Here is a 22300-nt window from a genome sequence, read left to right on the forward strand (position 1 = left end):
GGAAAAGAGAGGCTATAAAGAACACCTCAGGGCTCTAACCTCGAAGCCGGTTCACACGCAGCACCCTTGCCGCGCCGCTCCTGCGCCCCCAAGTGGGCTCCCCCGGGACTTCCGCAGCTCAGGAGCGTACCTCAGCGTAGGGAGGGGCGGGCCCTTCAGCCTTTCGGCAACCCGATTGGCCAGGCCTGCTGACGTCAGTGGGCGTGGCATCGGCCGGAGCCGACCTCAGGCCAAGTGCCCGCAGGGGGGATGGCCTGCATGCGGTACGGGGCGGGCTGTGAGAGAGGGAGCTGCTTCCGGGAGAGCCGCCCCGCCCCCACGTGGGCCCTGGGAGACTAGAGCGCGCGGCAGTGCTGGCGGGAGTGGCGTCTCAGATTCCTTAGGGAGGCAGGTGAGTAGGGACTGGACTCGGGGAGATGGCGGACTTGGAGGCAGGGGCTGTGGCATCAAAGTCTTGTGTCCCCAGACCCAGACTCTGCTGTAATCCACAAGCGCTGGCGGTGCAGCCGGGGACGGAGTCACTCTGGGACTCCTATTTAGGCTCTTAGAGGTAGATTGTCCTGCTGCAGCGGGGTTGAGGTCTCTGCGTGGCCGTTGCCCTTGGGGACCCGGGTCTGGGCTCCGAGTCTCCTGGCTGGGGTCCATTCCCTTGGAGACCGCTTGGGTAGTCTCCATCAGTGGAGAGCCCGAGGTGCCTCGCAGGATGGGGGAGGGAGGTGCAAACAATAACAGCCGCTCTGTGCTAGGATTGTACATAAGTTACATGCATTGGCCCATTCAGTCTTAACAACAGCCCATTGAGGTCTGTTCAAGTCCTTATTTACCAGATGAGGATTCTGAGGTCAGACAGCTGGAAGGTGACAGACACAGGATTTGAACCCACATCTACAGACTCCAAAACCCACACCCGTAACCCTCATGCTGCCAACTGCAGCCAGGTCCGGAGTCACCGTTCTGCCTCTTTCCTCCCTCACCCCCTTCACCCAGAGCTCTCCAGGAGCCCAGCTCCACTGATAAGCAGCTTTGAAATCTATACTTAAAGTATCAAGGGGTAATGGTGGACATTGAGGACTTCTCTGCTGGAGACCTGGATTCCTCCCCGAGATCTGCCACTGACCCCCTGCAGGACCTTGGACCAATGTCAGCCCAGTATCACCATCATTTCAATAATATAGTCAGCAAGCTTTAAGGAACCTCTTCGTCAGTACGTTCTAGGAATTTGTGGAACTGGCTGATTCTCCTTTTAGCTCCAGAGGAGATTTGGGCTCTTCAAAGCCAAGTCAAGGCCTGGGTCTCCTTCTCTTTAATCCCTGTTCCTAGCACTGGGGCAGGCCCAGAGTAGATATTCAGGAAATGCAGTTTGAATAAACAGGTAGCCAGTTGGCTCCTTTTCAGAACTGCCTGACAGCTGCTGTCCTGGGCCCTTCTGGGGGTTTGGATTTCTCAGCCCTGGCCACCTTCTACCTAGCTGGCCCTCCCCTGCAAGTGGCAGAGCCTGCCATCGCTGGCAGCAGCTCACAACCCTCTGTGCCAAGACCACAGCCTCTGGAATCCTCAGTGGAGCACAACATGGGGGGATCAGGCCCTGCATCTCTTCTCAGCCCCTCCGGGTGGTAGTTCTCAGGGCCCAGCTTAGGTTACTCCTAAGTTGGAGACGTTACCTTCTAAGGAAGGAGATACTTTCACAATCAATCTGAAATTTTACTTATCCCTCAGTGTTGCCTGTTCCATGAAGCCATCCATCCTTGATTCCCAGAGACACAGGTCCCTCCTATAGCATATAGTCCACCCCTCTACTGTAGCATCTGTATGGTGACTGTTTCTCCTTCACCACATAAGCTGCTGGAAGGCAAGGACCCCACCTCAGATATCCTGGGAGACCCTGTGGCCCATCCAGGTTTGAGTGAAAGTTCTCCCTTCTGGGTGTGGTGCAGAGGACACAGCTGTGATCCACTCCAGGAGGTCTTGTCAGCCCACTTCTACTCCTAATGATAGTAAAAGTAGCTGCATATTTACTGAGCCGCTACTGTGCCAGGCATGTACCTCTTCACTATCTCTGATCTTCTCTGCAGCTTTGCAGGTTTGATAGTATCATTCCCATTTCATAGATTACGAAATGAAGATTCTGCAACCTTGCCCAAAGTCATACGCAGAGCACAGAGCAGACCTGGGACTGTTTGACCCTGAAACATTACTCTTTCTGCACTGCCTGCTACAGCCTTCCAGTTAAGCTAAGCTGTTCGCATCCCATGGTGACTCACCCTTGTCTTCAGTGTGGTGTCACAGGATTTAAGCTGTGGCTTACGGGCTCCCTTAATTTGGGAGAAGTGCCCCTTCCAAGTATGTGAACATCTTCCAGTTTTTCAGGGACTTTTGGCAAAGCAAAACCTCCACCTGGATTTGGCTCTGCAAACAGAGAAGCACCTCTGTTGCTCAGGGGGTGTTGTTCTACTGCACAGTTCTTTGTTTATTGGGGCTTCCCTGGCGGTCCAGTGGTTAAGACTCCACGCTTCCACTGCAGCGGGCACGGGTTCGATCCCTGTTCGGGGAACTAAGGTGACACGTGGCACAGCAAAACAAACAAACAACAACAACAAAAAACAGATGTTTGTTTATTAAGCACGTATGTAACAGAATGACTACCTGTGGGGCAGGTGACAGGCCCTTGAGTAGAAGCCAGGAGACCCATGGTCAAGCCCAGCTTTGTACCTGACTCGCTGTGGATGTCAAATAACTCCTGTCTCCTTTCTGCACCCTACTTTCCACAGCAGAATGTAAAAGATTAAACAGGGTTGGTGATTTTCAACTTTTTTATTTTTTTCAGCACTAATACCCATGTCTCAAACCTCTCTCTGAATCCTAAAATTAAAAAAAAAAAAAAAACCAGATAAAAGTGGAACTGCCCTAGTAAGGCCTCCCCCTCACCACTCTCTAACCCCCACCCCCAAACCCCCAGTCTCCTCTGGGTGAATTGGACTGCAAGGCCCCTAGGCAGCCCTGCCCTTTCGCTTCTGATAAGCAGAAGGCATTTGCTTCCTCAGCCTTCTAATGTAGATGTGGGTTTGAAGCCAGTGGAATGCAGCTTTGGATTCCAGAAGCTGGGGGCCTGCTGCTATAAAGGTTCTCTGGAAAGTGAGTTAGAGACCCAAAGACCTACCTTCAAAATATGATGTGACTCTAGAATGACATTGAGCAAGTCAGTTAACCTCTCTGAACCTCTGTCTCCTTATCATTAAGTTAGAACAATTCTCTGCAATTAAATGGGATAATATATATGTGTAAAGTACCTAGGGCCGTGCCCAGCACACAACATACACTCAGTATATTTTTCTCTGATACTCTCCATCTCTCCAAGGCAGAGATAGTATAGGCAGAGCAATGCCTACTGAATCAAGTGTTTATCAGTAGTATGGGGTATGGTAGGTAAAACCCTGCACTCATTGTCTACAACAAACTCAAATTCTGGCTCAGTCACTAGCTGTGTGGTCTTGGGCAAGTGACTTAACCTCTCTGAGCTGGGCTAATCCTTGGCAGACCTAAGAGCAAAATCTTGCACAAAATGGGCACTCAGGACTTTGTATCTGCTAAATGATTGCTCATATGGGAGTTGGGACATCTTTGGGGAGGGCTGGCTTGCCCCTGGGTCAGATGATGTGGCTGGCCCAGGGGTGTGGTGGTGGAGTGGCTCCTGTGTGGCTCCTGATAACCCCAACCCCGCCAAGGAGGAGGATCAGATGAAACAGGCCCCTGAGCTAGTTGGGAGGGAGCCCAGGGGCCTGGGAGGCTGGAGGACAGGGGGAGGGGAAGGCATCATCAGTGTACTGAACGACCCCCACCAGGCCCAGAGAGTGTGCAGCCGTGGGTAAGTCCCTGCCCCTCTCTGGGCCTTGAGGTCCCATTCATACAAGGAGAGATTGGTGGCGCTTTGTTTTCCCCCTACTTGGCTGTTAGGCACCTCCAAAAGGAAGCGTCTAAAACGGAGCTCCCCACCTCCTCTCTCTCCAAGCTCACCTCCCCCCGCCCTCTTCCTGCCTGTCCCTGTCTCCGCTGCCCTCCAGGTCAAGCAAGCTAGCGCATCCGCCCCAAGAGACTGCCTCTTGGCCGCCTTAGGATGGCCCCTCCTCCCTACCCCTCTCGCCCCACAGCCTCTGTCTTCCTCTGCTTCTAGTCAGCTCTGCTCAGGCTGCAAGAATTATCTTCCTAAAGCCAGGCTCTGAGCAGGCCCCTGCCCCGCCCCCTGCTCAGAAATCTTCCCCGTCCTAGGTCTGGCCGCCCCTCCCCTCCAAACACACATCGTCGATTGCCTCTTCAGTCCGCAGAGCAGTCCACAGCCCGTCCTCCTGGCCCCTTCTTTCCCCTCCGGAGGGAACATTCTCCCCTTTCCCTCTGCCAAGCCGAGCCCACTCATCCTGCAAAACCGAGTTCTAGTCCTGTCTTCTTCCAACAAGCTTCTGACCTCCTAACTCACATTGGAAGCCATGGTTCCTTCACGGTAGGCTCGGCCTCTCCGAGATGCGCTCAGTCAGCCCGATCCCCTGGGACTGCGGTGCCAACTGGATGAGAAATCATGTGTGCGAGTGCCCAGCGTGGCCTGGCACATAGTAGGTGCTCAAGAAACAAACGTTAATGCCCCAGCTTCCGTCTTACACCCCTTATTTGGCATTTAGGGCATATTGTCTTGTACTTCATGTGGCTAAATGTATTTACTGTGTGGCAGAGTGCTGTGCAGGAGGCAAACATGAACTAAGTGTGGACCCTGCCCTGCAGAGGCTCCGCCTACTGAGACGAGATAAGATAAGGCCACAGAGAACTGGTATATAAGAGAGACTGTGATCCGGGCAAGAAGAGATGCTGCAGGGGAGAGGGAAGGAGGGGCCGCCTGGTGAACAACCTGGTAGGACTTGGGGATGGGGAAGTTGTTGAAAGAGCACCAGCCTCCTAGGGAAAGAGGGTGAGCGGAACGCAGCCAAGTGTGCTTGGGGAGCGGCAGGAGGCTCTCGGGCTGGAAAAGCAGCCTCCATGGCCACTCCACAGGCATGTCTGTCTGTCTGTCGGCACGGTGCGATTTAATCCTCTTAGTGTGTGTCCGTGTACCAAGGGGTTAACAGTTTTCCCCTAGAGGTAGAATTACAGGAAATTTTTCTCTTTTTGCTTATCTGTACTTTTCTAAAATTTCTGCCATGGCCATGGACATTGTTCATGGAATAGGCAAAGCTTAAGTGGTGGCTAGATCAGGGCTTCTCATAGTAATGTCCAGTCCATCCTAGACTGATTCTTTGATAAAATGCAATGAAAATGAATTAATAGAGACATGTTGTTTTAAAAAAAAGAGACCAAATAAAATGCAAACCCAGATTTTATATTATTAGATTCAACTTGCTCTGGAAGTTTCTGAAGTTTCATGAAAGTGCCTATTTATCTTGGTGCACACCGGCAGGGATTGGTAAACCCCACTAGGAGTAGCACTGGGGTAGAGAGCAGGGGAAGCAGGAATCTGGAAAAGCCTGCGGGTATGTGACCACCTCCCGGTGCCAGGGACCACGTCTCATGCGCCTCTCGTCGCCCTCACAGAGCTGAGCACGAGGCAGACCCCCAAGAGCCCTCAGTTCCAGCCACCCGGCTGCCCTCTGTCCCCCCTGCCCACCATGCAGCCCCAGTCAGTCCTGCACAGCGGCTACTTCCACCCACTACTTCGGACCTGGCAGGCAACCACCACCAGCCTCAGTGCCTCCAGCCTCATCTACCCCATCTTTGTCACGTGAGTCCGCAAATGAGCCAGGTCTCTGATCGGCAGGGGGTGGGTTGAGTGTGTGTGCATGCACGTGAACAGAGCAGGTGTCTGTGTTGCGGGGATAAAGTGGGGCTGTCAGCTTGGAGCTCAAGGTATTGGAAGTGGCCTGCTGGGTTAAGGACAGCCATTAAGAAAAAAAAAAACCTTGAAGAGAATACAGTCTTCCCATTTGGAAAATAAAAATAACCCTTGCCTTTTTCATCCTGAGTTTTTGCAACAAGACGGAAGCCGAGACGATGTTTTGTTGGCTGTAAAGTACTGTGTACATGTCAGAGGTGGCAGTCATGATCAGTCATGATAGCACAGCTGATACGTATTGAGGGCTTACTGTGTCCCAGGTACTAGTATGCTAAGCACCGATGTATATTATCTCGTTCCACCCTGACAGTATTCATATGAGAAAAATACGGATATTATCCCTTAGAATGTCATCTCCACGAGGGCAGGGATTTTTGTCTGTTCACTGTTGTGTTGCCAGAGCCTAGAACAGTACCTGACACATAATAAGTGCTCAATAAATATTTGTTGAATGAATGAATGAATTGACCCAGGATACAGATGAAGGCCCTGAGGCTCAAAGAGTACCATTTGGCCAAGGTCGCCCAGTCAGTAAGTGGCTGGGATAGCAAGCAAGGACCTTCTGATCTCAGTGTCCAAGTTCTTAACCACTTGACTCCTTCCTAGGAGTACTGTTCTTTGAGTACAGTTGCTTGTTGTCACTGTTATTCTTGTTGTTCCTATTATTATTTCAGGCCCTGGGCTTGGCCAGGCAGGGGAACCAGACACTGGATCCCATCTTCCTCCCACCATCTCCACCTCCATATTCCTTCCGAGTTTCCCAACCATCTCTCCCAGTCACCCCCTCACCACTGGCCCTTCCCACAGCTACCAATCCATAGCCCATCCCCCGCTCTTGCAGGGATGTTCCTGATGACAAACAGCCTATCGCCAGCCTCCCAGGAGTGGCCAGGTAGGAGACGGAGTGGGGAGGGCAGGGTTATGATGGAGGGAGCAATTTCACAGGTGGAGGTGACAGGAAGCAGAAGCAGACCCCGGAGGCAGAAGATCCAGAGAGGCTGACTTCAGCTCAGAAGGACTGTCTCGGGGGGCAGAGTTGTTCCACAACAAAAGAGGCAGCCTCGGTCAGTAATGAGCTACCTGTCACCAGAGGCGCCATAGCAGAGGAACGCTGAACTTCAGATGGGAGGTCAATAACAGAACCTTGAAGGGGCCTTCCACAGCTGAATGCCATAGCTCTGCTACGTGGGGCCTCGGTTTTCCCATCTGTTTGGTGGGTGCATTCCTGCCCCTCCGTGTACTGTGAGGCTTGAGCCCTCCTGGTGCCATGTGCACCTTGACTCTTAACAGAGGCACAGGCCAGAGGCGTGGGGGGACCCTAGCCTGGTACCTGCCTCACTTCAGCCCCTCCATGCAGGTATGGTGTGAACCGGCTGGAAGAGATGCTGAAGCCCCTGGTGGAGGAGGGCCTGCGCTGTGTCCTAGTCTTCGGAGTCCCCAGCAGAGTTCCCAAGGTGACAAATCAGAGGAGGGGTCAGAGGGAAGGGGAGGGGGAGGCTGGGTGAGGATAAGCTGAGGTTGCACGCTGATCACACCCTCGCTCCAGCCTTGTGCTGGCCCTGGGGCCACCGGTGAACGGACACAGCCACTGCCCTTGAAACAGCAGCCATGTAGGATCAGGAAGCTAAGTAGGGCTGCAGCTCTGAATGGTCAAGTCAGGTTTCCCTCTGCAAAGTGGGAACGGTCCTCCCCGTGCCTCCTCGTCCAGGGGCTGTCGTGGTGATAAAGGAGAGGGCCGGGGCTGTGCCCTGCTGGCTGGCCACTGTGCCTCCCAAAGGCTTCCTGTGATTTTGTCCTTCCGCTTTGTCCTTCCCCTGTCCCTAGGATGAACGGGGCTCTGCGGCAGACTCCGAGGACTCCCCAACTATCGAAGCCATCCGTCTGTTGCGCAAGAATTTCCCCGGCCTCCTGGTGGCGTGCGATGTGTGCCTGTGCCCCTACACCTCCCACGGTCACTGTGGTGAGCTTCCCTCCTTGCACCAGCCCTGCTGCCACCAGCACTCCCACTGCGGTGGAGACGGGCCAAAGCCCGGGATGCTCCCCCAAACCCAGCTGTCTGTCCTGCAGGGCTTCTGAGTGAGAATGGGTCGTTCCAAGCTGAGGAGAGCCGCCAGCGGCTGGCAGAGGTGGCGCTGGCCTATGCCAAGGCAGGTGAGTGAGCCACCAGCAGAAATGGGCACCCCTGGGTCGGGGAGGTGGCAAGGTGGATAGGAGGGTCCCAGAGTTCTGAAGGCCACCCTCTGCCCTTTAGGATGTCAGGTGGTGGCCCCGTCGGACATGATGGACGGACGTGTGGAAGCCATCAAGGAGGCTCTGATGGCACATGGATTTGGCAACCGGGTAGGGGCAGGGGTGCAGGCAGCACGTGGGGAGGAAGTAAGAGAGCCTGGACCAGACCTGCCCCCGTGTCTGCACCTCGCACAGAGAAAGCAAGGCCCAGAGCTCCAGTGGGACTAGGACACACACCTCTCCTTCCGGCCTGGGTCCTTTCTCTCCCTGTCACTTCACCCTGGGACATCTGGAGGGCTGGCTGAGCCGAGACCCCTATTATCTGCCCATAGGTATCAGTGATGAGCTATAGTGCCAAATTCGCTTCCTGTTTCTATGGACCTTTCCGGTGAGTGGGGATGGGCAGGGGTCTGCTGTTGAATCCCTGACCCGTTAACCCAAAGCTGGAGCCCACCCTGGTGTCTCTGCTTCCCAGGGACGCAGCTCAGTCGAGCCCAGCTTTTGGAGATCGCCGCTGCTACCAGCTGCCGCCCGGAGCACGAGGCCTGGCCCTCCGCGCGGTGGTGAGTGACCAGAGCGCCAGCCCCACCCGGCCTGTCCCCCTGTCACCTCGCCTCCCAGGCACTGCCCACACCGTAACTCATCCTTTAGGACCGGGATGTACGGGAAGGAGCTGACATGCTCATGGTGAAGCCAGGAATGCCCTACCTGGACATCGTGCGGGAGGTAAAGAACAAGGTGAGCGCAGGGCAGAGGCCAGAGGGGGCTCGGGGAGATGAGAGTGTGTCCACAGATTCTGGGCCCTTTGATCGAAGAACTGCAGAATCTCGGAGTTGAGCAGTCTTCCCAGGAACAGGAATCCCCAGCAACCCCCCTCCCCCTCCCCTGTCCCTGTCCCCACCTGGGAACCACTGTGGGCCTCTGCGCCAGGGCTCGCAGGAGCCTTTGAACAGTTCTGCTTTAACAGCTCGAGGATGGGCCAGGCCGGCAGCAGCAGTGACTCAGGGCTTGGGGCTCAAGACGGTCACACATTGAGCAGGGAGGAAGGGATACTCCCAGAGGCATGCCCACCCCCACTTCAACCTGCCTGCCCCCCGCTGCTTCTCCGCAGCACCCTGAGCTCCCTCTCGCCGTGTACCACGTTTCTGGAGAGTTTGCCATGCTGTGGCATGGAGCCCAGGCCGGAGCGTTTGATCTCAAGGCTGCTGTACTGGAGGTCATGACTGCCTTCCGCAGAGCAGGTGAGCAAGCAGGGGTGGGAGTTTTTGACATGTGCCGCGGGGACTGATGGGCACTTTGACCAGATAGGGAGATAAAGTCATGAGACAGCCTGGAGTCTCATGCCCGGAAATGCCAGAGATCTAGACAGGCTGGGGAAGAGACATGAAACCGCGGGACAGAATGTGGAACAGTGAAGCACGCAGAGCCCTCTGTTATTTTTTGGTTTTGAGACCTGGCCAAGCCACTTCTCTGAGTTCAGTGTCCTTGTCTATGAACTAGGGATAAGATAGCTGGTGCGTGGTTGTCAGGAGGATTAAAGGAGATGCTACGTGTAATTGGCGTGTGCTTGTCACTTCATAAATGGGAGCTGGTTTTGTTGGTAAAGCATACGGCGTGGGGAGGGAACTCACAGCTCACCTGTTTCCCCCACTGTGCAGTCTTATACATTGGCAAACTGAGGCCCAGAAGGAGAAAATGCCTTCCCCGAGGTCACACAACGTACAGAGCTAGGACTCACCAGAACTGAACTCAGTCTTAGGTTGTGACACCCGTGGGCTGTGCCTCTTCATGGTAGCCTTCTTCCCACCCCTGGCCCTCATCTCCCAGAAGGTATTCCCCGAGCTGACGCCCTGCCCTCCCCCTGCTTCCCGCTTCTCTCCCAACACAGGTGCCGACGTCATCATCACCTACTACACGCCTCAGCTATTGCAGTGGCTGAAGGAGTGATGGAGAAAATGTGCAAGACCCAAGAACTAGAACTTTTTAATGCCTGAGCCTTGGGGAAGTGAAAACCAAAGTAAACGATGCTTCAAGAACTGTGTGCTCGTGCCCGCTTCCTGCTTACGCGCTGGCAGGCACCCAGAAGCCCTGGGTGTTTCTGCCAGAGTGCCACATCTCCCCACTCACAGCCACATCCTCATGGGCTCTCCGAGGCTTCCCTACCCCTCCCCTGGGTCAACCCTGAGGCTCACCTCTGCCACCCCAGCTCCTTCCTCAGGGGTGGCTCCAGCTTGAAAGCCACCAGGAATCATGGGCATTGGCTCAGTGGGGCCTGGGAAAAAGGCTTGGAGCATTAAAGGAAAAGGAGGGCAGTTGAATCTTGGACCCTCAGAAGCTCTGGAAAGCTCGAGGCCTCTGGCAGCAGAGCTGGGCACACTGGGACTGAGGCTTAGATCGACACCCTGGGTTTAGAGTTGAGATTTGCGGCGATTCCACTGGAAGGCGATTCCCACACAGGCCAGTGCTTGCCAGGCTGCCTGAGATCTCCTGTTGTTCTCTGAGCCATAAACCCAGAGAAGAATTACTCATTAACGAGCAGAAAAGAATTATTCATTAACAAGCAGGAACGCTGCCTAAGGATCGAAATTCGGAAGCAAAGAGAGAGTTCCTGACGGTTGGAGATGCCACCACCAAAAAGGATTTTTATTGAAGAGGTGTTTTTTGAGAAGGTCTGCTTTGTGCCCACACACAATGCTGGGTCCTGGGGGTATAGCAGGACAGACCTCAGCTTGTCTCTGAGTGGAATCTATACAAGGAGAACATGGGTGACAGAAAACAACAAGAAAACAGACGAGGCAGTTATACATTGTAATAGTGCTTCTAGGGAAAGAAAGGGTCTGAGACAGAGAATAACAGATGATGGGCCTCACTTGAGAAGCCCTCCATGAGGTTGAGGGACAAGGAAAGACCCTTACAGAGGACAGAGGGAAGCAGACACCAGAAGCTGCGAGAATGACGGAGTGCACGGGCTCCTGCAGTGGGAGGGGCTTGGCAGGGCCGCTGGGAGCCAGATGAGGAAGAGGAAGGTGGGCTGCAGGACTGGAGGTTGGAAAGGTAGATCCTGCACCTTGTAGGAAACTTGGGTTCTATTTTGCATCTGATAGAAAGCCATCTGAAGGATCTTAACCAGGACTTGTATGTGTTCCAATTTCCCCCATTTCTGCTCCTATGAAAAAAATGGAGGGGTGAGGGGCTTCCCTCGTGGCGCAGTGGTTGAGAGTCCGCCTGCTGATGCAGGGGACACGGGTTCGTGCCCCGGTCCGGGAAGATCCCACATGCCGCAGAGCGGCTGGGCCTGTGAGCCATGGCCGCTGAGCCTGCGCGTCTGGAGCCTGTGCTCTGCAACGGGAGAGGCCACAACAGTAAGAGGCCCACATACAGAAAAAAAAAAAAAAAAAAAAAAATGGAGGGGTGAGCCAGAAAAAGCCTGGTCGGGACCCAGGTTGGTGTCCCTGGTTGGTGACCTCCTGGAGCAAAGACAGTGGCCTGGACCAGGGTGGTGGCAGTGGAGAGAGAAGGAAGCAGAATATATTCAGAATACATTCTGGAGATAGAATAAGAAGATTTTGCTGATGCTTTCACATTGGGGGGATTGAGGGAGGGAATGGGAGGCAATAGATGCCTTCATGGGTTTCTGGCTTGGGCAGCTGGTTTCCATTCATTCTGAGGGTGACGCAACGTAATGTTTCCCCCCAGTGAAGGATCAGGCCCAGCTAAGGAGGTGCCAGTTTGTAAGTCCACCTGCCTGTCTGCAAAGTGACAGAATCCCAACTCTAGAGTCAAAGCAAGGTTAGTTTGGATGTTATAAAATTTGGAATTATATGAGTCAGAAGCAGCTCCCCTCTAACTCCTGCTAGTTTTCCCCAGAGCTGTGGCCGACTTAACTGAAGATCTGATCTCATTCTGTCCTCAGCCTTTGGGACTTGAAGAGTCACCTAGAGGCCCGAAACATTCATGGGAGATCAGCCATTGATGGGTCTCAGGGCTTGGGCCACACCAGACCCTTCCACCACCCTAGTTTCTTGGCTTCCTGGCCCCTGGCCCCTGAGCTCATTTCTGGTTAGTGTGGAAGGGAACATCCTTCAAGGCCATCCTACATTCATCATTGCCAAGCACATATGGGGGCCTGGCTCTGATCTAGGCACATGGAGATGGGAGATAGACACTGCCTTTTAGGTACAAACAGCCCTCAGGGAGCACATAACTGTGTCGAGAGCCCCCAGGGGTAAACTTTGAGTGGAGTGATGATGAGTCTCCCTGAGGAGAACCAAGAGGCGGACCTGTTACCAATGTGACAGGTGCTGTGAAGGCCACACCTGGCCTGACCTGGTTTGAAGATCAGAAAATACTTCCCCTAGGGTCTGATATTTAAACCTAGACCTGGAGAATGAGCCACCAAGCTGAGACATGTTTAGGGAAGGGCATTCCCGGCAGAGGGAACCCTGGGGCTAAAAGGAGCTGGAAGGCTGGCGTGGCTGGAACACAGGGAAGGATGGGGAAGAGAGGCCTGAACTGAGCAGAGAGACACCAGGGCCAGAGCGTGCCGGGGTTCAGAAGCCATGCTGAAGGAAGATAGAGAGCCTTCTCATTATTCCCGGAGAAAGGGAAGCCATCTGAAGGCTTTAGTCAGGGGAATGAGTGGCTCCTGATTTGCATTGTATAAAAGCATTTTGACAGCACTGTGGCAAAGTGCAAATAAGAAATGTGGCCTAGACTGAGTGGTGACGGTGTGGGTGGAGAAGGGAGTGGATTTAGAAGGTAGATTAGATGTCAAGGACGAACCTGGCTTGAGCTCCTGGGTGGCTGATAGGCCATTTACTGAGGTGGGAAAGCTTGGAAGGGGAGTCCTAAATTGAGCTTGGGTTTGCAATGAGGAAGCTCTATCGACAGAGTTTATGTGACTCTCCCAAGGCCACTCAACAGGTTTGTGGCAGAACTGGGTCTAGAACCCCAGTCACCAAAAACAGCAGAGCTGGGATTTGAACTCACATAGCCCAACTCCAAGGCCTCTACCCTTACCCACTGTGCCATACCACCTCCTGATAAACTAACAAAATTATGGCCCTAACATTATGCTATTAGTAGTTCCAGTAGTGGGGTTGCCTTCAGGCATCATGGTCTATGTGAGTGGCACCCTCTGGAGTCAGGACTCGGCACCTGAGGTACCAGCCTACTGTCTGCTCCACCCCCACCCCACTATGCTTTGTCTACAAAGGCAGTAATGACCAGGCAGGCAGCTGGAGGGATCTGGGTGGTCCTGGGGGGCCTGGCTCCTCCACAGTCCCCGTCTCCTGCTGTGTGCCTTCTTCTTGCTAGCCCTAATTTTATCTTTGGGCAGAGAACTCAGTTTTTAACAATCAACAAGGCCTTTGATTCTCAGATTTCCAGGCATCTGGTGAGCATTAAGGGCCTCTCTCAACAAGATTTGATTTTTTTATTTCCCTCTCAGCTATGCCAGCGTGGACGGCAGCTTGTCTCTGGGACATCCTGAAGGCCACCACAAATAGCCGACACATTCCATCGTCCTCACTTTTTGTTTCTCTAAGATCCCTAAAACTGGGCTTCCCTGGTGGCGCAGTGGTTAAGAATCCGCCTGCCAATGCAGGGGACACGGGTTCAAGCCCTGGTCCAGGAAGATCCCACATGCCGCGGAGCAACTAAGCCTGTGCGCCTCAACTACTGAGCCTGCGCTCTAAAGCCCTTGAGCCACAACTACTGAGCCCGCGTGCCACAACCACTGAAGCCCGTGTGCCCTAGAGCCCGTGCTCCGCAACGAGAGAAGCCACCGCAATGAGTAGCCCGTGCACCGCAACGAAGAGTAGCCCCCTCTTGCCGCAACTAGAGAAAGCCCGTGCGCAGCAACGAAGACCCAGAGCAGCCAGAAATAAATAAATAAATTTATTAAAAAAATAAAAGGTCCCTAAAACTACCTCAGTGGGCCTATGGTTGAGGGTCCCCCAAAACAACAGGCATTTTAACCAAACATTTTACTACCAATTTCCCAACTAGGGAAGGGGGAGTCCTGACCTATTATATGCCCCATGTGGACTCTGCCGGCCAATTCCACAAATCAGGGCCTGTGACTTATAACACCCTATATTCTGCATTGTTCTGGGTACTCTTGGTTGCCAGTGACAGAAACTTAATTCAGTAACAAAAAAGGAAGTAATTGGTTTCTATAATTGGGCTGTAATAAGGTCAAGTGTAGCTGGATCTAGGGTCAAAGGCTCTCCTGGAGACCTCTGTCCCTTCCTAGCTCTCATATGTGTTTGCCTCAGCTTGGCTTTATTCTAAAATGGGCTTTTGCCACTTAACAGCAACATGATCCTGAGATGGTCCTTAATCCCAGAGAAAGCTCCTTTCTATCCCATTATTCACATAGCAAATCTCTGGAGGTCTCTGATTGGTTCTGCTCAGGTCACATAACCAGCCTCTCCGTTCAGTCCCTATAAACAATGGAATGGGAGATGTGGCACCATGATTGACAAGGTCTCCCTCCTTACACGGAAGGCTGGTGGGATCTCAGAGCTTTTGCACCTGTGGTCGTCCCCTTTGCCAGGAATGCTTTCCCCAAAATCTGTATGGCCGTTTCCTTTTCATTGTTAAAATCTTGGTTTAAGTGTCACGTCCTCAAAGAAACCTGCCCTGACACCCAATTTAAAGTCATTCCCCCATCACCCTGTGTTAGTCAGGATTCAAGTGTAGTAATTATAACAAAAGCCAAAATAACGGTAACTTAAGATGGAAATATGTTTCTCTCTAAGTAGTCCAGGCTATGTCAGCTATATGGGGTGGTGGGTCACGGCTCCTGCCTCGTTCTGTCATCCTCAACACATCTCCGCTTCTATCTCGTGATCATAGATGGTGGGTCCAGTTCCCACCATCAGGTCCTCTTTTCAGTCAGCTGAAAGAGGAGAAGGGCAAATGGAGGGCATGACGCTTCTTTACAAGGGCCCAACCTGAAAGTTGTACACACCATTCTGCCCTTGTCTGAACTTAGTCACAGGGTCACACCTAGTTGTGTAAGGGAGGCTGGAAAACAGAGCCTGGTGGGGCAGCCCTGTACTCAGCTAAAACTCAGGGGTTCAATTACTAAGGAAGATGGAGAGAATGGATATGCAGGCAAATGGCCATTCCCAACACATGGAGTTTCTTGTAATCACGGAAACAGTGCTCAGACTATCAAAGTAAAGAGGTCCTTAGTAACCTAAGTAACCACTTAGGTTACTAAGTAACCACTCTGATTCTATAGATGAGAGACAGACTCAGAAAGGGGACTTGTCCAAATTCACACAAGTCAGTGGCAGACCAAGGCTGGATATAGGTCTCCTAAATCCAAGCCCAGTGCTCAAAAGTCGGGGAGGGATTGCAAGGGGTAGAGGTGAGGGATTGCTTTTAGAGGGACTTTCTCCTTTTATGTATTACCTTAGCTTGAAGTGCATTTTTATATTCATGTATTTTATCGAACAAGGATATATTCATGTGTTATTCATGTAAATTAAGTGAAAACTTGGCCAATACACATGAAAAGGTTTTATTTGCACTAGTCAACGGAGAAATTAAAATTAAAACCATAATGAGATACCACCATACATCTATCAGAATGCTTAAAATTTAAAAAAAAATAGACAATGCCAATTTTTTAAAAATTAATTTATTTGGGCTTCCCTGGTGGCGCAGTGGTTGAGAGTCCGCCTGCCAATGCAGGGGACACGGGTTCGTGACCCGGTCCGGGAAGAACCCACATGCCGCGGAGTGGCTGGGCCCGTGAGCCATGGCCGCTGAGCCTGCGCGTCCGGAGCCTGTGCTCCGCAACGGGAGAGGCCACAGCAGTGAGAGGCCCGCGTACCACAAAAAAAAATTTATTTATTTATTTTTGGCTGCATTGGGTCTTCCTTGCAGTTAGCGGAAGTTGTGGTGAGCGGGGGCTACTCTTCATTGTGGTGCACGGGCTTCTCATTGCGGTGGCTTCTCTTGTTGTGGAGCACGGGCTCTGGGTGCGTGGGCTTCAGTAGTTGTGGCACGCGGGCTCAGTAGTTGTGGCTCATGGGCTCTAGAGCGCAGGCTCAGTAGTTGTGGTGCACAGGCTTAGTTGCTCCACGGCACGTGGGATCTTCCTGGACCAGGGCTCGAATCCGTGTCCCCTACATTGGCAGGCGGATTCTTAACCACTGAGCCACCAGGGAAGCCCAACAATGCCAATTTTTGAGACTGTGGAGCAAGTGGAATCTCACACGACTGGTACAACCACTTCAGAAAACTTGCCCCATCTACTGAAACTGGACATACACATATGTATAGCCTAGTGATTCCACATCTAGGGATTTACCCAACAGAAATGTGTACACATGTGACCAAAAGATGTGTGCAAGAATGTCCATAGCAACATTTTCTAATATTTGTAATAACCAAAAACTGGAGATAACCCAAATGCCCATCAACAATAAAATGTGGGGTATTCATATAATGGAATATCACAGGAAGGAGAATGAATGACCTGTAACTACTCAAAGCAACATGGATGAATCTTACAACTAAAATTTTGAGCAAAGGAAGCAAGACAAAAGAGTGCATGCTGTATTATTCCATTTAGATACAGTTCAAAGACAAGTATAACCATGAATTTAGAAGTCAGCGTAGTGGTTCCCCTTCATGGGAGTAAGTGACTTGGAGAGGACAGGGACACCAGGGTTCTGGAGATGTTCTTTTTCTTGGTCTTGGTGCTGACTGCATAGGTATGTTCACTTCGTAAAAATTCAAGGACGTATACACTTCTTTGCACTTTTCTCTATGTATATTTTAATAAGAGTTAAAAAATAAGTAAATGAAATTTGATTTTTTCTTTTTTTTTTTTTTGGCCACGCCATGCAGCTTGCAGGAGCTTCCCTGACCAGGGATTGAAGCCGCACCCTTGGCAAGCATGGAGTCCTAACCACTGGACCACCGGGGAATTCCCTAAATGAAATTTTAAAGGGAGAGAGATGTGTGCGTGGTGGGCCCAGCCTGGGTTTACTTAGTGCTTTTGGATGAGATTCTCAAGGAAAAAGCCCTCATGTAAGAAGCTTGGTTTCTCAAAGAGAAACCACCCAAGCCAGCAGCCAGTATCGTGACCTGCCAGGTCCCTCCAGGAGCATCACCAGGCCAGAGCCCACACAGGGCAGATCACAGGATGAAACCCCCTAGGAATTTGTCATCTGCCTGAGGAAGGAAACTACCCAGGAAGTGGACCCATTTTTGAACTGACGAATCAAAAAGAAGCTTGTTTCAAAATAGCAGGACCTCTCATTGGCTTTCCTGTGACATGTAAGGCTCCCTTTGCTCAGCTGAAAAAGTTACTCAGAGAAAGAAAGGCCTGGAGTCAGGGTCTCCCTTGCCAGCCAAGGTCTGAGACTCTGACCTTTGTGTTTCCTCACAGGCCTGAGCCCAGTGAGGGTAAGGCAGTTCTGAATGAAATGAACAGACCAGCCTTGGCATATAGAAGGATGTTCTGTTTTTATTTAAAAAAAAAAAAAAAGGGGGGGTGGAGGGAAGGAAGAAAGAAGATTGCATGCATATTTGTGTGCTCCTAGAAGAATGTCTGATAGCATAACAACCAAAACTGCAGCAATCCCTGGGAGGTGGTTGGGAAATGGGGAGGCCATTGCCCTTGCTCAGCTGTACTTGTCCTTAAGCTTCACCTGGCTGCCATTCAGATCTTTTGCTCCTCCCCTAACTGGTTCATCCAAAGAGGTCCCTCGTCACTGCTCATGAAACCATTGTTTTCTACCTCCATAGCTCTTACCACTTCTGAAATCTTGATTTTTGTCTGCCATGCCATGTTGCATGAAGGCAGGAACCCCGTCTTATTTCTCGCTATATCCTCCGTGAAGAACAGGGTCAGGCACAGAGTAGATGTTCAATAAGCAGTTAGTGAATGAATGAGGTTGGGCTTCTGCTTTTCACTTTGTACACTTTGTATTTTCAAACGTTTTTGAGATGAACGACAACTTTTTTTTCATCAAAAGAAAAAAAAATCAGCAGGTTACTGCAGAGGGCTCTACCCTCAGCAAATTGTCTTGGGTTAAGACAGGTTTCCACCTGAAAGCAATTCCCTCCTAGTACCGACGGGGGACTCAGACCAGAGAGGGGCAGCGCCTTGCCCAAGTTTACCCAGCACTCAGCAAGCCAGACCGGGACCCAAGTTCCCCCCTCCCAAATCAGGCTGGTTACCTCCGGGGAGTGGGGGGCGGTGTCCGGATCCTTGGGAGGAGGAGTGGGTCTTCAGAAGGGGCAGAGAGGGTCACGGAAGGGACGGGGAGGGCAAAGGAGCACGGTGAGGGGGGACTAGAGTTCCGGGTTGAGGAAGGTGAAGTCGCAGCGGGAGCGAGCGGAGAGGACAGAAAGAAGTGGAGGGGGCGGGGCGGGGCGAGGCGTGGCGTAGGGGGCGAGGCGTGGCGTAGGGGGCGGGGCGAAGCGTAGGGGGCGGGGCGAAGCGAGGCGTAGGGGGCGGGGCGAGGCGAGGCGGAGGAGAGAGGCGGAGTGCTGGGACACGGGAGAAGAGGGTCGCTGCTGAGCTGCTGCCCCCTTTCCCGAGCGGGCGTGCGGCTGCGGCTTCTTTCTTGACCGGCTTCCCCGCGAGGCAGGTGGGTCGTGTGCCCCGGGGACTGGCGCGGGAGGTTCCGCTGCATACCGCAGGGGTAGAGATGTCGCTCTAGCAGAAGGCTACCTGGACTTTGGCCTCACCGAACCCTGGAGGTGGGGAGGGAGAGTGAGCAATTCAGGCCTGCAGCCAGAGGCCCCAACTTCGGCTTCCAGAAATGGAAAACGCTGTGGGCCCTTTGTTCTAGTCTTAGCTATGCCAGTGGCTCCCTGCGTGACTCTGGACGAGTTCCCGTCCCTCTCTGGGCCTCCGTCTACCTATCTGCAAAGTGAGAGGGTCTTTGGACGGGTCTCCCTAAGTTCCAGACTGACTTAAATTCATTTCCTTGACAAACTTCCTCTAGGGCTTGTCCCCAGATTCACCAGCCAAGTCCGTCCCTCAGCAACAACTTGGCAACACTCTGAACTCTGGCCCCTCAAGTTTTAGCTGAACAGGTTGCATGTCTGGAATCAGTTCCGTCTGGGGCAAGAAGCTGCGTCCAGCCTCTAGACTTTAGGCTGAGGAATTTGTTTTCTGTGCACTGCGTCAGTAATCCTTCACTGGCTCTCCACCCAGGCAGGCGTCATCATCTGGGGCTGAGAGAGGCTTTAAGACAGGTAGGAACAGGCTGCTCTGTCCTGCCTTTTGTCCTGGGCTGTACAGGTTCACTAAAATCAGATTTTTTTTTTTTTTTTTAAATCCAAGTAAGTCTAAGCAGTGGAAGGGAGTACTGGCCAGAGAATGTGGAGGTTTGGGTTCTAGTCCTGGCTGTGCCGCTGGCTGGCTGTGACCTTAGGCAAATATCTGCCCCTCTCTGGCTCAGTCTTTCCCGGCTGAACAGTCAAGGGGTGGGTCAGATGGTCTGCAAAGACTCTGCTGTCTTTCACATTCCGAACAATAGTAATAGCAGTCATAATAATTGTTTCCTTAGCTGACCTACGAGGCCCTGCCTGAGCTGGCCCCTATCTACCCAAAGCACCAGACTCCTTGCCCTGCCTCAGGGCCTTTGCACTTGCTGTTTCCAGTGCCAGGAATATTTAATCATCTCCATTTCCTGAATAGGCTTTCTCAGATCTCCACTGACACGTCACTTGCTTAGGAAGTTCCCCGACAACAAAGACTAAATCGGGTTTCTGGATTGATATCCTTCCTCATGGTACGTGCTGTCTTCATTATGCTTAAGTATTCATGTAGTTCTTTGTCCGATAGCTGTATCCTCTGTTCTTTAATGCCTGTGCATGCCATGAGGCCTAGAAATCTGTCCCTTTCCCAACATCTAGCACATAATAGGTGGAGTGAACAGATAATCTCATTTAGTCCAACAGTCTTATGAGGTTGAGTCACTGTGCTCTTCTTACACATGAAGAGACTGGGCTTCAGAGAGTGACACTCCTAGGGCCACACAGTGAGTTGGCAGTGTCAGAATTTGAACCCAGTCTGTCTCAGACTCCGAGGCCTGAACTTCCACCTCACTTGCCCTCACACTCCAGGATCTTCTGCTGTGAAGACGTTACCTAAGTGCCAGCAGATCTGACCCACGAAGCCTGGAAAGAGAAGACCATCAGGTTGTTGGGCACGGTGCCATCCAGCTCCACCTCCCCTAGAGGCCCCCGGACCTGAGGCAGAGGTGGAAGTGGGGTGGCCTGGCCCCCCTCCTGCAGACCCATGGCGCGTCGGCTCCAGTTACAACTGCTGACGTGGGATGTGAAGGACACGCTGCTTAGGCTCCGCCACCCCGTGGGGGAGGAATATGCCGCCAAGGCCCGGGCCCACGGGCTGGAGGTGGAGGCCGCGGCCCTGGGACAGGCCTTCGGGCGGGCATATAGGGCTCAGAGCCACAGCTTCCCCAGCTATGGCCTGAGCCGTGGCCTCACCTCCCGCCAGTGGTGGCTGGATGTGATCCTGCAGACCTTCCACCAGGCAGGCATTCGGGATGCCCAGGCTGTGGCCCCCATCGCTGACCAGTTGTACGAGGACTTCAGCAGTTCCCGCACCTGGCAGGTGTTGGAAGGGGCTGAGGCCACCCTGAGGGGGTGCCGAAAACGCGGTCTGAGGCTGGCAGTGGTCTCCAACTTTGACCGACGACTGGAGGACATCCTGGCGGGTCTTGGTCTGCAGGAACACTTCGAGTTTGTTCTGACCTCCGAGGCTGCCGGCTGGCCCAAGCCCGATCCCCGCATTTTCCATGAGGCCTTGCGCCTTGCTCGGGTGGAACCGGCAGTGGCAGCCCACATTGGGGACAGTTACCAATGTGATTACGAGGGAGCACGGGCCGTGGGTATGCACAGCTTCCTGGTGGCTGGCCCTGAGCCTTTGGACCCTGCGGTCAAGGATTCTGTACCCCAAGAACACATCCTCCCCTCACTGTCCCATCTCCTGCCTGCCCTTGACCGCCTGGAGGGCTCACCCCCAGGGCTTTGAGTCTGGCGAGGGGTCGGGCCCAACAGACACTGGAGACAGGGAGCGCCTTCCTTCCCTGAGATCTGGCCTTCACCCCCCCCCCCCCGCAGCCTCCATAATGCATTCCGACTATAAAGCAGTGAATGCGGGGCATTCAACCCTGTGCCACTAACCAGCTCCTGGACTCTGAGATGCTTCGTTCCTCACACCTGTGTCTATTTTCTACCATGCGTCCCCCCTCACCTCCAACAAGATTCATGAGGGCCCAACTAGCTTCAAAACCAACACTTTCAAACTGTCTTTTTAGCAGCAGGGCCTTTCGTCATGGGAGAGCTTATGTGGAACCCCAACATGCAAATCAGGAAAAATGAGAAACTGCTAGGGTTGAAGCAGAGGTCCTGCGGCCCTTCATTCAGGCCCTGAAGCCTCTGCGACTCTCCCCCGAGAAGCCCGAGATCAGAGCTTAGTACCTGCGGGTACTGGAGGTCTCATTTAGGCGCGTCTCACTCCGAAGCCCATTGGCCTGACTGCGAGGTTACAAGTAGAATGGGATCCATGTCACACGAGGCATAATGCAGTGGGGATCCAGGGAGAACAGAGAAGGTGTCCTAAGGATGGCGGTCCTGAAGGGCACCCCAGTCGTAGGAATAGCTTGGGGGTGGGAAAGCACAGGGAACAGGGACTGGAACACGAGGTGGCAGGAGTGCAGGGAATATGGGGGGAATCAGTGGAGATTGAAGTAGGTTAGGCTTTTAAAATTCTATGTCTCTTCCTGCCTTTCCCCCTTCACACACCTCTCTACGTCGTATTTACTGGACACCTGTGCCTTGCCCAGTGCTAGGCACAGGGGGGTACCACAAGTAAAAAGCACACAAACAGGCATACACAGTGTATGTTCTGGTGCCAACAGGCAGGGAGGACTCTGGAGTGGACCCTGAGCTGGGGGTGGCCCGTAGATGGGCAGAGGGATAAGAGGGGCATTCCTGGCAGTGGGCCCACAAACTGTGGACTGAAGACTGCTGTGGGGAGTTGGACTGGTGGTTGGGGGAGCATGGCCTGGGGGCCTTTGGGTGCCAAGTAGAAGAAATTGGCTTTGACCCAGGTTTGAGCAGAGACTGTGCCCAGGCAAAGGCAGGGAAGCTCTTCTCAGACTTGGCCGAACCTCTTGTGGGTCTGTCTTCCTT

At 52.9% G+C, this 22300-nt stretch overlaps 3 protein-coding genes across 6 annotated transcripts in view; all 3 read left to right on the forward strand.

Annotated features, from left to right (window-relative positions):
• The window catches only part of RNF183 (ring finger protein 183), a gene marked incomplete at its 3' end in the record, with an annotated part of 359693 nt that overhangs the window by 271506 nt on the left and 65887 nt on the right, over window positions 1-22300 (forward strand). The window lies entirely within an intron of this gene.
• ALAD (aminolevulinate dehydratase) lies at window positions 320-10118 on the forward strand. 4 transcript variants are annotated; one of them, XM_082842289.1, is made up of 12 exons: window positions 320-391; window positions 5572-5758; window positions 6711-6761; window positions 7227-7323; window positions 7694-7829; window positions 7937-8020; window positions 8121-8209; window positions 8431-8486; window positions 8574-8661; window positions 8750-8836; window positions 9210-9339; window positions 9987-10118. In XM_082842289.1, the coding sequence occupies exons 2-12, from the start codon at window positions 5646-5648 to the stop codon at window positions 10043-10045; spliced, it is 990 nt and encodes a 329-aa protein (XP_082698415.1). In that variant the 5' UTR covers window positions 320-391; window positions 5572-5645; the 3' UTR covers window positions 10046-10118. The 4 variants fall into 4 exon arrangements, with proteins under 4 accessions (XP_082698415.1, XP_082698416.1, XP_082698417.1 ...); XM_082842290.1 differs by lacking the exon at window positions 320-391 and adding an exon at window positions 3831-3862; XM_082842291.1 differs by lacking the exon at window positions 320-391 and adding an exon at window positions 4749-4813.
• Window positions 18603-21252, forward strand: HDHD3 (haloacid dehalogenase like hydrolase domain containing 3). The gene is made up of 2 exons (XM_082843004.1): window positions 18603-18720; window positions 20207-21252. Exon 2 carries the CDS (start codon window positions 20382-20384, stop codon window positions 21135-21137), a length of 756 nt encoding a protein of 251 aa, XP_082699130.1. The 5' UTR covers window positions 18603-18720; window positions 20207-20381; the 3' UTR covers window positions 21138-21252.

The sequence above is a fragment of the Leucopleurus acutus genome (genome assembly GCF_964270905.1).
Source record: "Leucopleurus acutus genome assembly, chromosome: 7".
NCBI classification, from domain to species: Eukaryota; Metazoa; Chordata; class Mammalia; order Artiodactyla; family Delphinidae; genus Leucopleurus; species Leucopleurus acutus.

Coding starts and splice junctions, on each gene's coding strand:
- ALAD (XM_082842288.1), top strand. CDS start 4,849: ATGCTGCAGGGGAGAGGGAAGGAGGGGCCGCCTGGTGAACAACCTG. Junction 8,487..8,573: donor TGTTTCTATGGACCTTTCCG/GTGAGTGGGGAT, acceptor TCTGCTTCCCAG/GGACGCAGCTCAGTCGAGCC. Junction 8,837..9,209: donor TGCGGGAGGTAAAGAACAAG/GTGAGCGCAGGG, acceptor GCTTCTCCGCAG/CACCCTGAGCTCCCTCTCGC.
- HDHD3 (XM_082843004.1), top strand. CDS start 20,382: ATGGCGCGTCGGCTCCAGTTACAACTGCTGACGTGGGATGTGAAGGAC.